We start from the raw sequence: 13,417 nt of genomic DNA, 5'->3' as shown, positions 1-13,417 counted from the left end.
TGCAGGAGCCAGGTCAGGTAAAGGGCCCATAAGTCTTGGGAAGAAAGTTTAAGCTGGGAAGTTTTTAGTGGCCTGGGATGGGCACTGCACGGGAGTCAGCAGGACCCTAGCTGGGCAACATTTCCCATTTCAAATATTTGTTTAGCGCTGGCTGCTTGACATTCCTAGGCATAAAATCACTGAGGGCTGGGCACACAGTAGGTGCCCAATAAATGGTTATGGCACGAACGCCTGCGTGCATGCGCGAGGGGACGCCGGGCTGCACGGACCTCGGCTGGAGAGCGCGGGTAGCCCTGGGAGACGAGTCCGAGCGCACCGGCCCCGGGTGGGGGCGGGGGCGTCCCGCAGGGCGTTCCGGGCGCCCGCCCCCAGCCCGGCGCGCGGGCCCGTCGCGGCCAGCCGGGCCGGCGGGAGCCGCCTGCGGGCGGCACTGGGCATGCTCAGACGGCGGCCAGGTCGCGCCGCAAGCGAGCTTCCGCGCCGCCCGTACGCGCGACCTACCTGGGCGCCCCGCGCCCCCGGATGCTGCAGGTACGGATCGGCGCGACCCCAGCGGGCTCGGGGCGGGGCGCGGAGCCGCCGGGGGCCGGGGTCGCGCTGGGCGCCGCCCCGCCCCCACCGTCCCCGGGCGCGCGGCGAACGCGCGGGCGGACTGGCGGACGCGGCGGCCCCGGCGTCCCGGCGTCTCGGCGGGGCGGGGAGGGGGCGCCCTGGCCGCGCTCACCTGGTGGGGCGCGGGCGGGAGGGAGCAGGCCGGACCGGGTGGGGCTGGGTCCCTGGCGGGACGCGGTGGCGGCGGCGGCGAGGCGTGGGCGTGCGCTCCGACCCGGGCATGGGCGGACGCGACCGGTAGAGCCGGAGCGGCTGGCGATCCGGGAGGCCCCAGCGCGCCGCGACCCCCCGCCCCCGACGCCGAGGGGGCGCGCAGCCCGCGCGGGGAGCCAGCCAAGCGCGGCGGCCAGACCTTCTCGGCTCCCAGGGCGAATCCGCCTCTCGGCTTTCAAAGATGGCATTTCCTGGGCCTGGCACGAACTCCAGCCCCAATAAATCCTCCCCGTTCCGCGGGTGATATGGAATGATTTATCAGGTACCTGCAGTGAGACAGCTGCAGTGGGGGACTGTATGTGAGAGCGCCCAGTGCCCCGGAAATTCCCATTTTCAGCAACCTGAACTTACTGAGAAGTTGCGGTTGCCTTAAAAAATTCATGGGAAGTTGAGACGACTTGACACCTGGGTTTTCCGAGGTGGTGGACAGAGCTTGTGACTGGGAAACCGGAGACCTCGGTTCAGGTTAGGCCCCCACCTTAAGCCAGCTGATGACCTTGGGCGAGTTGTCTAACCTCGTTGATCGTCAGTTTCCTCCCCTGCAAACAGCCGGTAATAATGCCCACCTCACTGTGTTGTTGGGTGGATTAAGTGGGATAAATGATGTGGAGGTGTTTGGCACGGTGCCCAGCACAAGGCAAGCGAGCAGTTGGCGTGATGTGAATTTAATTCGTTTAGAGACCCTCGTGGCTCCCATTTCACCAGGAAATTAGAATTAGGAAGACATCTTCAGGGCCTAGTGGCAGAGTGACAGACCCTGCCTTGTGCCCGGGAGAACTTCTCCTGAAATCTTTGGAAAAACAGTTTAGCTGAATTGTAATCAGAGAGCATCTTCTTTAAAAGCAGTTTTATACGTTTAGAAACTCCAAGAGTTGGCAGTTCAGCTTTACTTACAAAAGAGCTGTCTGGCAATCCATCTTGCAAGTGTTTAGGCAGCTCGTGCTTGAAAGTAAAGCCTGGTTAGGAAGATTTCTGCTCTAAAAAGCTCCCAAACTCAACTTTCAGTGATTATTTAGATTAGGGTTTTTTCACTCTGGCACTGTTAACATTTGGGGTTCAATAATTCCTTGTTGTGGTGCTTTTTCTCTGCATTGTGGAATGTTCAGCAGCATCTTTCATCTCTGACCAGTAGATCCCAGTAGCAGTCCCTCTCCCTCAGTTGTCTTCCCAACCTCCTTCCCCCTGGACGAGGGGCACATTTTCCCTTTCTCCCCCTTTAGAACCACTGATTTAGATCCACCCTGCTTTTTGTCATTAGCCTGTCTGAGTTGTTTGAGAATTTCATCTTCTGTTTTCACTGTAATAACCAACTTTTTATAGCCTTGTAGAACTGCACCGGAGTGCATCCACATGCATCAGCTCATTTAATTTTTACAGCTCCCACCAGTAAGGCTGGTGTTATTCCCATTTTACAGATGAGGAAATTGAGGCTTTGAGCAGCCAATTGCACAGTATGTGGTGTAGCTGGGATACAACTCCTGTCATCTGGTTCCACAGGCAGGTCTTTTTTCTTCTGCATCAAGCTGCCCTTTATTGTATTCTCAAATAGATGGCTTTCCTGATTAAATCAAGATGGAAAGTAGATTGTAAGCTGGAAACCTTTCTGGCTAGTTGAAAATTAACAACAGTAAGCTATTATCTGACAGAGAGTAGGTCATTCTAGTTTAATATTCTAGTTCATAGTGAGCTCCCGTAAATTCTATGTACAGTTAATGGAATACCAATTTGCAGAGAATTAGAGTAGAAGACAACGTGCCTAATACTCTGTATTGATCCAGCCTTGTCTCTGGTGATTTGCTGGCTCCTAAAAACAACTCCTCTATGCAAATTAGACATTAGCTGGAATGTAAAAGGTCAGGTTCCTGAAGGCATCTCAGAGTGGCTGGAGGGTCCTAGACATTCCATTCAGCATTTATTGAGCTGCTTCTGCATGGCAGGTGCAGTGCTCGGTGGGGATGCAGAGTGGGCCAGACTCCAGTAAACCCAGGGTGCCTGGGGAACTCCTCAAGGAGAGGGCAGGTCCTGGCCAGGCCAGACACATGGGAGGCCAAGGTCAGGGACAGCTTGGGGCAGAGGAAAGAACCTAAGTTAGCACAGAGTCAAATTCAGGATCCCACACTGCTTCACCATCCTTTATCTGTGCCCTCCTTTCCACATTTTATCATAGAGAAGGTGTTCTCATAGCTTTTTAACACTCCCATTCAAGTGTCAAGAACCTAGTCAGAGACAATCTTATCCCTGAAAGAAGTTGGGGTTCCAGGCTGGTTATTGGTCTCAGAGGATTGGGACCAACTCCTCGATTGTTGAGTGTGAACTAGAAGGTCCCACGTGCGGTGTTTAATTTCAGTGTGGTCCCTCTCCCCTCTTACAGATGAGGTACCTCAGCTAGCAAAGATGGAGTGGGACCAGGAGCTAGAGGGATGAATTGGGATTGTCTGACTCTCAGGTCCAGGCATATGAAGGATTCCGTTTTCTAGGATGGATATAACCTACCAGAGGGGCTTAGGGAATGGTGGGAGGCAGGAAGACATGGCCCCTCACCTCCCCCGCAATCTTTAGGGTTTGTGGCCCATTGGTGGAGGGGGATCCTGCGATTTGTGGTCCTTCCGTCTTCCAGAGAAGTGCCTATTAACCCTAATTCCCATGCTCACCTTCCTTCCACCAGACAATGGGCCTGGAAAGCGGGGCCACCCTCTTCATTTCTCAGCAGGGGCTGGAATGCTGAGGGCAATCCCCTGGCGTTGACAAGCTGGGTGGGCGGGGCAGCGTGGCTAGCTTAGTTTTCTAAGCCTGAGCTCTTCTTACCAACTCTGAGACAAGACCAGGTCAGTGTGTCCGCTCTGCCCAAGTCTGGGTCCTGGCCACTGCAGACCCTGCTCTCACAGGTGTGTCCTTTCATCTGCCTGAGGGACAATTAAAAGGGAGTGCTAGGTAGGTCCCTGTCTGAAATCTGATCAGATCGTGCATTCCAAGACCCAGAGATCCTGCATCTCTGTAGCTTCTCCTGATGCATACACGTGTAAGGGACTTCCGCCTAGAGGAAGACCAGCTGGGAGCACAGACATGACAGCAAATTCAGGCCTTTATTGAGCCACTTCTGTGTGTCACAGAGATGGAGGGTGATCCTGTCTTGGAAGGATTCATGGGGGAGTTAGGAAGGCAGTGACATCGTGACATTTCTGTGTGTGTATATGTGTGTACATGCATGTGGGCATGTGTGTGCTGTCTGTCATCTGTCTGATTAATGCTTTAAAAGAGGATAAAGCTAGATGCAAGAGATCCCAGTGGAGACAGCCCTTTGTTCTGACGGGCATCAGGGACCACTCATCGGGAGTAGTTGGCATTCAAATTCAGCCTTGGAAGTAGAAAAAGATGGTATTCAGTGGGCAGACAGAACAGCAGATGGGACAACTTAGAGGCATGAAGAAACCTCTTGTATTTCAGGAGTGGTGACTCTTCCCAGATCCAGCCTTCTGATCTTGGCTAATGCAGGACCCACCTTCTGTAGTTAGGGTAACCCCCCAACCCCCCCGTCTCTGTATAGCAGCCTAGCCTCACTCAGTCCAGGGGTAAAGCCTTGTTTTCCCTGCATAGGAGCAATGCCTCTGGGCCCTGTCTAAGGCATGAGCACCTTCTGCCAGAGATACCTCTGTTTTTAGTTATTAAACACTGATACGTCACTTATTGGCTGCCAGGCACTGTTCTGAGTACTTTCCAAACATTAATCAGTCCTTTTAATCTTCGTAGCAACTCTCTGGCTGTGCTGCTTTCCTGTGTACAGGCCACTGGGCAGGTAGATGGAGGCAGAGCTCGTGTTCCTAGTCTGAGTCCCTCTGTGGGTGATGCTTTCATCGCGGTACAGCTTCTCCTGGCCTCCAGTTCACGTCCACGTGCCAGGAAGCAGCCGAGTCTGAGAGTCCTGACGGAGTGCTGACTGCCCCCGATTTCTCTCCCTTGACCCCATTTCCTTCAGGGGGCCAGCGGGGCTCCACTGACTACATTTTCGAAACCAAAGATTGGGATCTGTAGTCTGAGAAAGAATGTTTGTGCTGCGTCTTTGTGCAAGAGGAGGCCTGGGAGGTGTTGTTTGGATACTGAGAGAGTGGAATTTTTGAGACATTTCAATGGTTTATGTGGAAAGTTAGGACAGAGGATTTGAAATTGGGATAGTCCTGGAAAATTCAGGTCCCATGATTTACTGTCAGGATACACAAGCTCTTTGTAAATATTTAAGCAATGTGTAGTTTGAATTTTCTGTCCTCAGCCTCTTGGCGCCTCAAAAGGGAATAAATAGTACCTTCTAGCCCCAGAATGTTGCTAATACTTAGCAGCCCCAGTTGACAGAATGGGATGAGAAACTTGAGGCTCAGAGCAATGAAGTGACTCCTGGCAGGGTATGCTGCTCTGCAAGGACAGCCAGGATTGGAACTCAAGTCTGTCCCTAGACTCATCTTGACTGTAAAACGAGGATAATGAAAGAACCTGTTGCCGTTAAATCGACCATTTTAAAGGAGCCAATGAACTGAAAACCCACTCGGGGAGAACCTGGCACAGAAAAGGGTCTCCTCCCTTTGTGGTTGGGCCCCTGACTCACAGACAAGCGTCCTGTTTAGCGTTTGATCCTGAGAGAGGCTGTGGTGAGTGATGGCCGGCTCCCAGGGCCGTGCTGAGGGCCCAATTCCCAGGGCTAGAGGATCGTTCCAAGGGGCACGATCCAGGACCAGAAAGGGGCGGTGGCCAGCTGCACGCCGTGGTGATGAAAGGCACTGGTAAGAGAGGGGGTTGTGAAGACCTGGTCCCTGCACCCCGCTTCCCTCAGGTGAGTCAGCCTCAGTGCAGACCCCAGGGTCTCGGTGGGAGAGGCAGCAACCGGCTTTGTCAACCACCCCTTGACCCGACCCACTGGTGGGCCTGGAAGGGGTGTGGCGACAGCCTGAGCTCGTGTCTGGCCCACTTTGCCTCCCACTCTTCCCTCAACGCCCTCCCCACTCCCAGCCCCTTTGCCCGGTCTGGTTACCAAATTCATACTTGGTGGTTGTAGAAAGTAAAGGCATCAGGGAGCAAAGGGAAAGTCATGCGTGGTGTTCTTCCTGGAGGCGGCTCAACACCACCACTGTGGTGGACGCCACATGCCTGCCACGCGCCAGCCTGTTCTCTGCCACCCGCCAGAGGGTCTTTTAAAATCACTTCCTTTTGCTCCTAGAGTAAAAGACAAAACTAACGCTGGCATCTCTTGCAGGCCCTAGTGTACATGCTTTGGTCCCCATGCTTTCTCTGCTGATGGGGCCAGCGAGAGCCTGAAACCTTCGTCCCCACCTCCTCATTAACTCATGCTTCAGACCTTGGCTCCATGATTGCTGATGTCTCCCCTTGCTTTCCTGCTGTGGGTAAAGCCGCCTGCTGTAAACACTGCCATCGCACCACCAGGTCTCTCTCCTTTTACAGCACTTTTCACAGTTGCAATTTTGTGCTTAATTAGTGCCATTTATTTACATTAGTACCTGTGTCCCCAGCCACACTATGAGTTTTGTGAAATCGGAGTCTGTCTTCCTTTAAACACACACACACACACCCCACACATACACACTGTCCCTGAGATTTATTTTTTCCTTTAACTTTTCATTTTGACCTAATTCAGACTTATAGAAAAGTTCTAAGAATAGAACAAAGAACTCCCATATACCCTTCACCCAGATTCCTCAAATATTGCCATCTTATTCTTCTGTATATGCATTTTTTTTTCCTGGACCATTTGAGGATCATTTGAGGACTCTTCCTATCCCTCCAGATACTTAAGTGTATTTCTTAAAACCAGTGACATCCTCCTGTATAACTGTGGTACACTTTTTAAAAGCAGGAAGTCAGTACTGACGCAGTACTGTTATCTCATCTACAGACCTGTAGGCTTTGCCAGTTGTCTTGAGAGTGGCCTTTGCAGCAAGAAAACCCCAGATCAGGCGTTGCTTGTGGTTGTCATGTCTCTTTAGTCTTCTTTAGATTAAAGCAGTTCCTCAGGCTTTGTTTGTCCCTTATGATCCTGACATTTTTGGAGAATACAGGCCAGTTCTTTGGTAGGATGCGCCTCGATTTGAGTCTGTTTTAGCCCGCCCTTGTATCTTCACTGCCACTGAAACATCACACACACTCAGTTAACATTTGGTGAATGAAGATGGAAGGAGGTGGGAGGAAAGAAGTCAGCAGGTTGTCTAGTTTGCCCCACTCCCACGCCTTTCCTTGCTGAAGGATGTTATTTAGTTGCTGTCGTGCTGTGTGTAGGTTTGAATCTGGCTACTCTTATTTTCATGCATTTGCTTTTTAATTGAAGTGTAGTTGACATACAATATTATGTCAGTTTCAGGTGAACAACGTCGTGATTTGACATTGGCCTGTGTTATAAAATGATCACCAGGAGAAGTCTAGAAACCATCTGTCCTCCTGCAGAGTCATTACAGTAGTATGGTCTTTATGCCTTAAACTGTATCTTACATTCCCCATGGCTTATTTATTTTATAGCTAGAAGTTTGTACTTCTTAATCTCCTTCACCTACTTCGCACGACTCCCTCACTCTCTCCCCTCCTGCCACCACCTTTTCGTCCTCTCCATCTATGAATCTCTTTCTGTTTTGTTTCATTTGCTCTTTTGTGTTTTTAGATTTCATGTGTAAGTGAAGTCATACAGTATTTGTCTCTCGGTCTGGCCTACCTCACTTAGCATAATACCCCCTAGATCCATCCATGTTGCCACACACAGCAAGATTTTATTTTTTATGGCTGAGTAATATTCCATTGTGTATTTATGCCACACCACCTTGCTGATTCATCCATCCTATTTTTGTTTCAATAACACAGCTTTCTCCCAAAACGAGAGAGGCCTTTGCTGTCTCTGCAGGAATACAAGCAGATGCCAGGTGATGGCCTGGCGGGCATGCTAGAGAGGGAAGGAGAATATTTCATGAGGGGCAGGACTCAGCTTTGCCAACTGCAGCTCTGACTTCATAGGCCTAGGGGCCCAAGAATAAGGTGACTAGAATTTTGATCCAAACCAGAACATTTTGAGAATAAACAGGGTGCTATTAATTGCATCTAATCGAGAGCCTCAACTAGGGCTGTCCCGCACAAATCAGGCTGTGTGGTCACTCTGCCCACATGCGACTTTGAATAGGAGATCAGCGCCAGGGGATCAGCCTGGGAAACTCTTCTAGCACTAAGAATTTTCTGCCGGGACAAAGCAAACCTCATTGCCCTGGCATCATCTGCCGAGTCACGTGTTCATGGCTTCGGTTGCCTCTGTGGTCTCACCTCCCTTGGCATGCCCCTCCCAGCCTTTCTCCTGCTACATGAACCTTGTGTGAGCCCTCCCCTCACCTGCTGCTTCCTGCCACGGGGACTGTGAGAGAGTGGGAGCATCACTTCCAAAACCAGGAGGAGGGGGGACAGAGTCTGTGATGGGTGTACAGGGGGAAAGACAAGCCAGCTGTGCTTCCTCCTGACCCAGTCCTAATGGATTTTAAGAGCCAAGATGTGTAAGTGAAGTGGGGCTGGAGACCAGAGTTCCCCTGGACCTTTTCTCCGCTACCCCCAGCACCCACAGTGCTCACACTTCCCCTGTCTTTCCTGCCCGCCCCCCCCCCACCCCAGTCCCAGCACCCACAGGGCTCACACTTCCCCTGTCTTTCCTGCCCGCACCCCCCCCCCAACCCCAGTCCCAGCACCCACAGGGCTCACACTTCCCCTGTCTTTCCTGCTCCCCCCACCTAATCCCAGCACCCACAGTGCTCACACTTCCCCTGTCTTTCCTGCCCGCCCCCCCAACCCCAGTCCCAGCACCCACAGGGCTCACACTTCCCCTGTCTTTCCTGTGCAGGCACCCAGGTCCCTCTTCCAGCCCTAGTTCTGAGATTAGAACCGAGTTGCTGGTCTTTGGCAGAGGCACAGAAGCAGCTGGCATTGGGGACCCAGACATAAGAGGATGGGCATTGAATGACAAGGTGCAGACAAGGACTTGGATGCAGAGAGACCAGGCAAAGAAACCAGCGTTGAGGGATTCTGGTAACAAGGCCACTAGGGGGCCATTTATCAGGAAGCCTAGACCTGCAGTATTGAGTGCCCTGACACTCATCATAGGGGGCGAGCTCTGGGGTCTGATGAGTCCAGTTCCTTAACTCATTTTCTGCCTGGCAACAAACACAAACCCTGCCTGCCTGGATTAAAAAGTGTAGGCATGCCTCATTGTACTGTGCTTTGCAGACATTGCATTTTTTTTTTTTTTAATTACAGATTGAAGGTTTGTGGCAACCTTGCACCAGACAAGTCTTTTGGTCCCATTTTTCCAATAACATTTGCTCACTTTGGGTCTCTCTGTCACTTTTGGTAGCTCTTGCAACATTTCAGACACCCCACCAGCAAAAGATTGTGAGTCACTGAAGGCTCAAATGATGGTTAGCATATTTTAGCAAAGTATTTTTAATCAAAGTACATATATTGTTTTTTTCAGATATAATGCTCTTATACATAATAGACTACCAAAAAATGTGTGTGATTTGCTTTATTGCAGCATTCACTTTTTTTATGGTGTTCTAGAATGGAACCAACAGTATCGCTGAAGTATGCCTGTATTATAGGGTGAAAATGTGAAGGTATAGAGAGATTTCCTGGGGGATCCTGGTCTTGTGGAGTTCAAGAACATGGTGCAATACAGTATCGTGTCTTTATAACTAAAGGTGTTGGTGGCTTTAATGGAAAAGCCAGTTAGTGAAAGAGTTTCTAGTTATTGGAATGCAAGATACTAGCACTAGTATCTTGGAAAATTTTCTAGTTAATTGTGATATGTTTACTGGTTAATAGTGTCTCCCTCATCCCCTGTGAGACTGTGTGAAAGTGTTGAGTTTGAGGTCACCTTTTATAGGACAAAGGGTCATACAGTGTCTGAACTGGAAGGGACCTCAGAAGAACCTTTTTCAGCTCCCTCTCTTTACAGATGGGGAAACTGAGGCATGCCCAAGGCACACAGTCAAAGAAGCAGGGACCGATCATACAGGGTCCAGCCCCAAGACCCTGGGTGCGTTTTCTAGGTCTCATCTAAGGAAGTCTATGAAGTAGACTGTGTATTTCTATTGTTTTATTAACCTCCTGTGGCAATTCTCTAACTGTAGAAATAAGCTGTGTTGGCATCAAAGCAGTTACTCATTTCTTGCTCTTTTTATGTAGAAGTTGCTAGGCTGATCTCTTTTTTTTTTTTTAGTTTTTGTGTAAAGATGATATAAACCCTTCACTGAATTTCTGTATTCCGCATTAGTGTTCCTCAGACTTGAGGACATCACAGTCCCATCTTTTAAGATCCAGGCTGCTGGGCTCCACCTTCAGAGATTCTGAATCAGTGGGTCTGAATCAGACTCACGTGAGGCCTCAGAATTTGCATCTCTTAACAAGCTCCTCTGTAATGCTACTGGTGGGTCCAGAGACCAGGGACTGTCCTTTGAGGACCGCTGCCCCAGGCTTAGTGATTGTTGCAGATGGTGTGCTCTGGGCTTTACAGCCAGCGGGACCCTTCCTGCTGCCCAGCCAGGCCTCTGTTTTCCCCTGTTGCTCTCATGCCAGCCAACCTGACCTTTCCACTCTCTCCAGCTCTCCTACCTGTTGCCCTCCCCTCTCCAGGTGACCCCACCACCTGTGGCGCTGGGATGGCCATCCCTGCTCCCTCTTTCTTTCTTTCTCTCTCTTTGGTAGAAAATGAGTGTCTCTGGCTCAGGCTCACCTCTCCACTTCCAGCTGAAGACTGTCATCATATCACCTGAGGGGGAAAAAGCCTCCTCCGAGCCTTGCCTCACCGTTAGGTCACCACCCCATCACACCTTTCCTTTCACTGGGAAGCCTCCTGGAGGAATAGTCTACAGTCACTGAAAAGGATCCACTCTCCCCTCTCTTGACACAGACAGTTCCAAGAGCTCAGGTTTTCTATCCCTCTGCTGGAAAAAAGACATATGTTTTCAGAGTATGTCCAGTCCAGTGGCATCAAGCGTGATTTTGTGCGACCATCACCACCATACAGCCACGGAACTCTTGTCCTCTTGCACAACTGAAACTCTGTAGCCATTAAATACTAACTCCCCATTCTCCCCACCACCAGCCCTGGCAGCCAGCCTTCTTCTTTCTATCTCTATGATTTTGTCTACTCTAGGTACCTCATATAATTGGAATCATGTTGTTATCATGTCAGTACTTGCTGTTTTGTTACTGGCTTATTTCACTTAGCATAATGTTCTCCAGGTTTATCCATGTCACGTGTCAAAATCTCCTTCCTCTTTAAGGCTAATACTTCACTGAATGTACATACCACATTTTGTTATTCATCTGTCAGCGGCCGCCTGGGTTGCTTCCATTGTTTTTGGCTATTGCAAGTAATGCTGCTAGGAACACGGGTGTACCAGAGAAGACAGTCTTGATGAAAGGGGGCTTGCAACCCCAGGTGAGATGTTTAGACATGTATTTATCTAGCTGCTGCTGCTGCTGCTAAGTCGCTTCAGTCGTGTCCAACTCTGTGCGACCCCATGGACTACAGCCTACCAGGCTCCTCCGTCCATGGGATTTTCCAGGCAAGAGTACTGGAGTGGGGTGCCATTGCCTTCTCCAATATATCTAGCAGTCTCAGCTTTACTGCCTGCAACTGCCAGCCCAGTGTCCCCAGGCCTCCCCACCTGACCCTTGAGTAACACTACCCTTGCCGTGGTAGATCGCTCACTTGTCAAGATCAGTGGGATTTGGTCATTCAGCCCACTTGGCCTCCGTGCTGACGCCCTCATGCTGGGGCTTCTGTGATGCAGCCCCGCCTCCTGCCTCCCTGCCCATCCTGGCTCATCCTCAGCTGTTTTCCCTCTGCTCTTAACTGTCCTGCACGCCTTCCTGGGTCGCATCATCAGGGCCTGCTCCAGCCCGGTCATCTCTGTGCGTATCACATCTGAGCATTCCCCCCACCTGCCCCCCACGCCCTGAGTTTCCCCAGGGTTCTCCTGTGCACATGCATGCCCAAAGCAGAGCTCTCCACCCTCCTCCTTAAAAATGTTCTCTCTCCGAGTGACATGTTTGCTAACTTAGAAATCTCAGTATGTCCCTCCCACTACAGCTGCACTGGACAAATCCCACCCATCAGCCCACCTCAGCCCCTCTTTCAGCCTGCCCTTGCCACCCCTCAGCAAAACTGGGTGGGTTCACACGCTTCTCCCATTTGCCCTCCACTTTGCCTCTCTCCCCAGTGGGCCCCTCGCATCTATACCTGCTTCATGTTGCTGTCATTGTTCCCTGCAGAAACACCAAGATCACCTCTTCTCTGCGGGTCCCCTGTCACCTGGCTCCATAGGCCTTGCTTTTCCCTGGTCTCTCTCTCTCCCCTAAGCCATGCAGACCATGTGCTCTCAGCCAGGGCATCCCAAGCTTTAGTGCTGACGTGCTGATTCTGACTCGAGGGGTCAGGGATGGGCCCTGCCTGCTGCGTCTCTAACAGGCCCCCCAGGTGGTGCTGAGACTGTGGCCAGGAGACCACATGGGGAGCAGGTGGACTCCAGAGGAGATCTGTGTTTCACAATTTTCAGCCTATAAATAGTGGTGGAATTTAAAAACTCTTGTGTTGTAATTTTAAGGTTTTCTGTCTTACGCAAAGTTAATCTTAAATGGTTTCGATCGGATTCCTTGTTGCAGTGGTTATCTGTTGCTAAAAGGCATTTTCAAAAACTTAAGATTTCAGTCTCTTGAGAGTTTGCAGTGGATCCAGGTGCCTGAGTGTATGGGCAAATGAGATTGTTCCCCTGCCGAAGGGGCTGCACACTCAGGGTCAGGCTCCCCCTCGTCAGCCTCCCCAGGGCAGAGAGGGCCTCTTTTTTCAATTCCATTCCCAGGGCCGAGCTGGTGTCTTCAGGCTGTGGGCCACAGGGGAAGGAGGCAAGTCTCCACCTGTCTTCTTGGAGATGATGGTGGAAACTGGTGATTCTATGTGGGAAGACTGGGTGTGGAAGGGAGCCCTGTCCTAGGAGGGGAGGGAAAGGATTCCTGGCAGCTGGGCTTTGTTGAGGGGCACATGGGCCTCCTGGAGAGGGGAGGGCAGGGCGGGCAATGGAGCCGAGCAAACCCGGGGAAGTCGACTGTATCGGCCACTTTGGGAGGGTTGGAGAAGCCTGAGAGGGTTAGGGTTATGAAGGAGGGGACGGAGTGAATGTCAGGGAAGGTGCAGCAGTTTAGGTCCAACCTGCTCCAGAAGCGTCACTGCTCCTGAGCCCCAAAAGCTGCAGCAGTTGAGTCCGTCATTGAAGGGCTCCGTAATCTGGCCCCCGCCTGCCTCTCCCACCTGTTCGGTGACTCTGCTCCTGGTTTCTAGGTCCAGCCAAGTAACTGTTCCCAGTTAAAATACAGGTGTCCCTCCTCCTCCCCAGTCTTCTGCGAGGCTATGGTGCGCACTCGTATCTCTTGGTGCTGAGCGTGACCTGGGGCTGTCTCTGGAAGCCCGTCTCACTAACTCCAGGACCCCAGCAAGCCTCCAAAAGTCTCAATTTCCTGATTTCCGTGGTGGGGGTGACAGGTGTCCCAGGGTATGACAGGGTTGAGT

At 51.3% G+C, this 13,417-nt stretch overlaps 1 protein-coding gene across 1 annotated transcript in view; it reads left to right on the top strand.

Annotated features, from left to right (window-relative positions):
- The first annotated feature begins 436 nt into the window (after positions 1-436).
- PTPN3 (protein tyrosine phosphatase non-receptor type 3) overlaps positions 437-13,417 on the top strand; it is a 118,687-nt gene continuing 105,706 nt past the window's right edge. The window contains exons 1-2 of the mRNA XM_052644804.1: positions 437-531; positions 8,690-8,874. Of these exons, the coding sequence (XP_052500764.1) occupies positions 437-531; positions 8,690-8,874 (280 nt within the window). The remainder of the gene's footprint in view (positions 532-8,689; positions 8,875-13,417) is intronic.

Source organism: Budorcas taxicolor, chromosome 8 (assembly GCF_023091745.1).
Source record: "Budorcas taxicolor isolate Tak-1 chromosome 8, Takin1.1, whole genome shotgun sequence".
NCBI classification, from domain to species: domain Eukaryota; kingdom Metazoa; phylum Chordata; class Mammalia; order Artiodactyla; family Bovidae; genus Budorcas; species Budorcas taxicolor.
The sequence above is the reverse complement of the archived record's forward strand: the minus strand, read 5'-3'. Positions and strand labels throughout refer to the sequence as shown.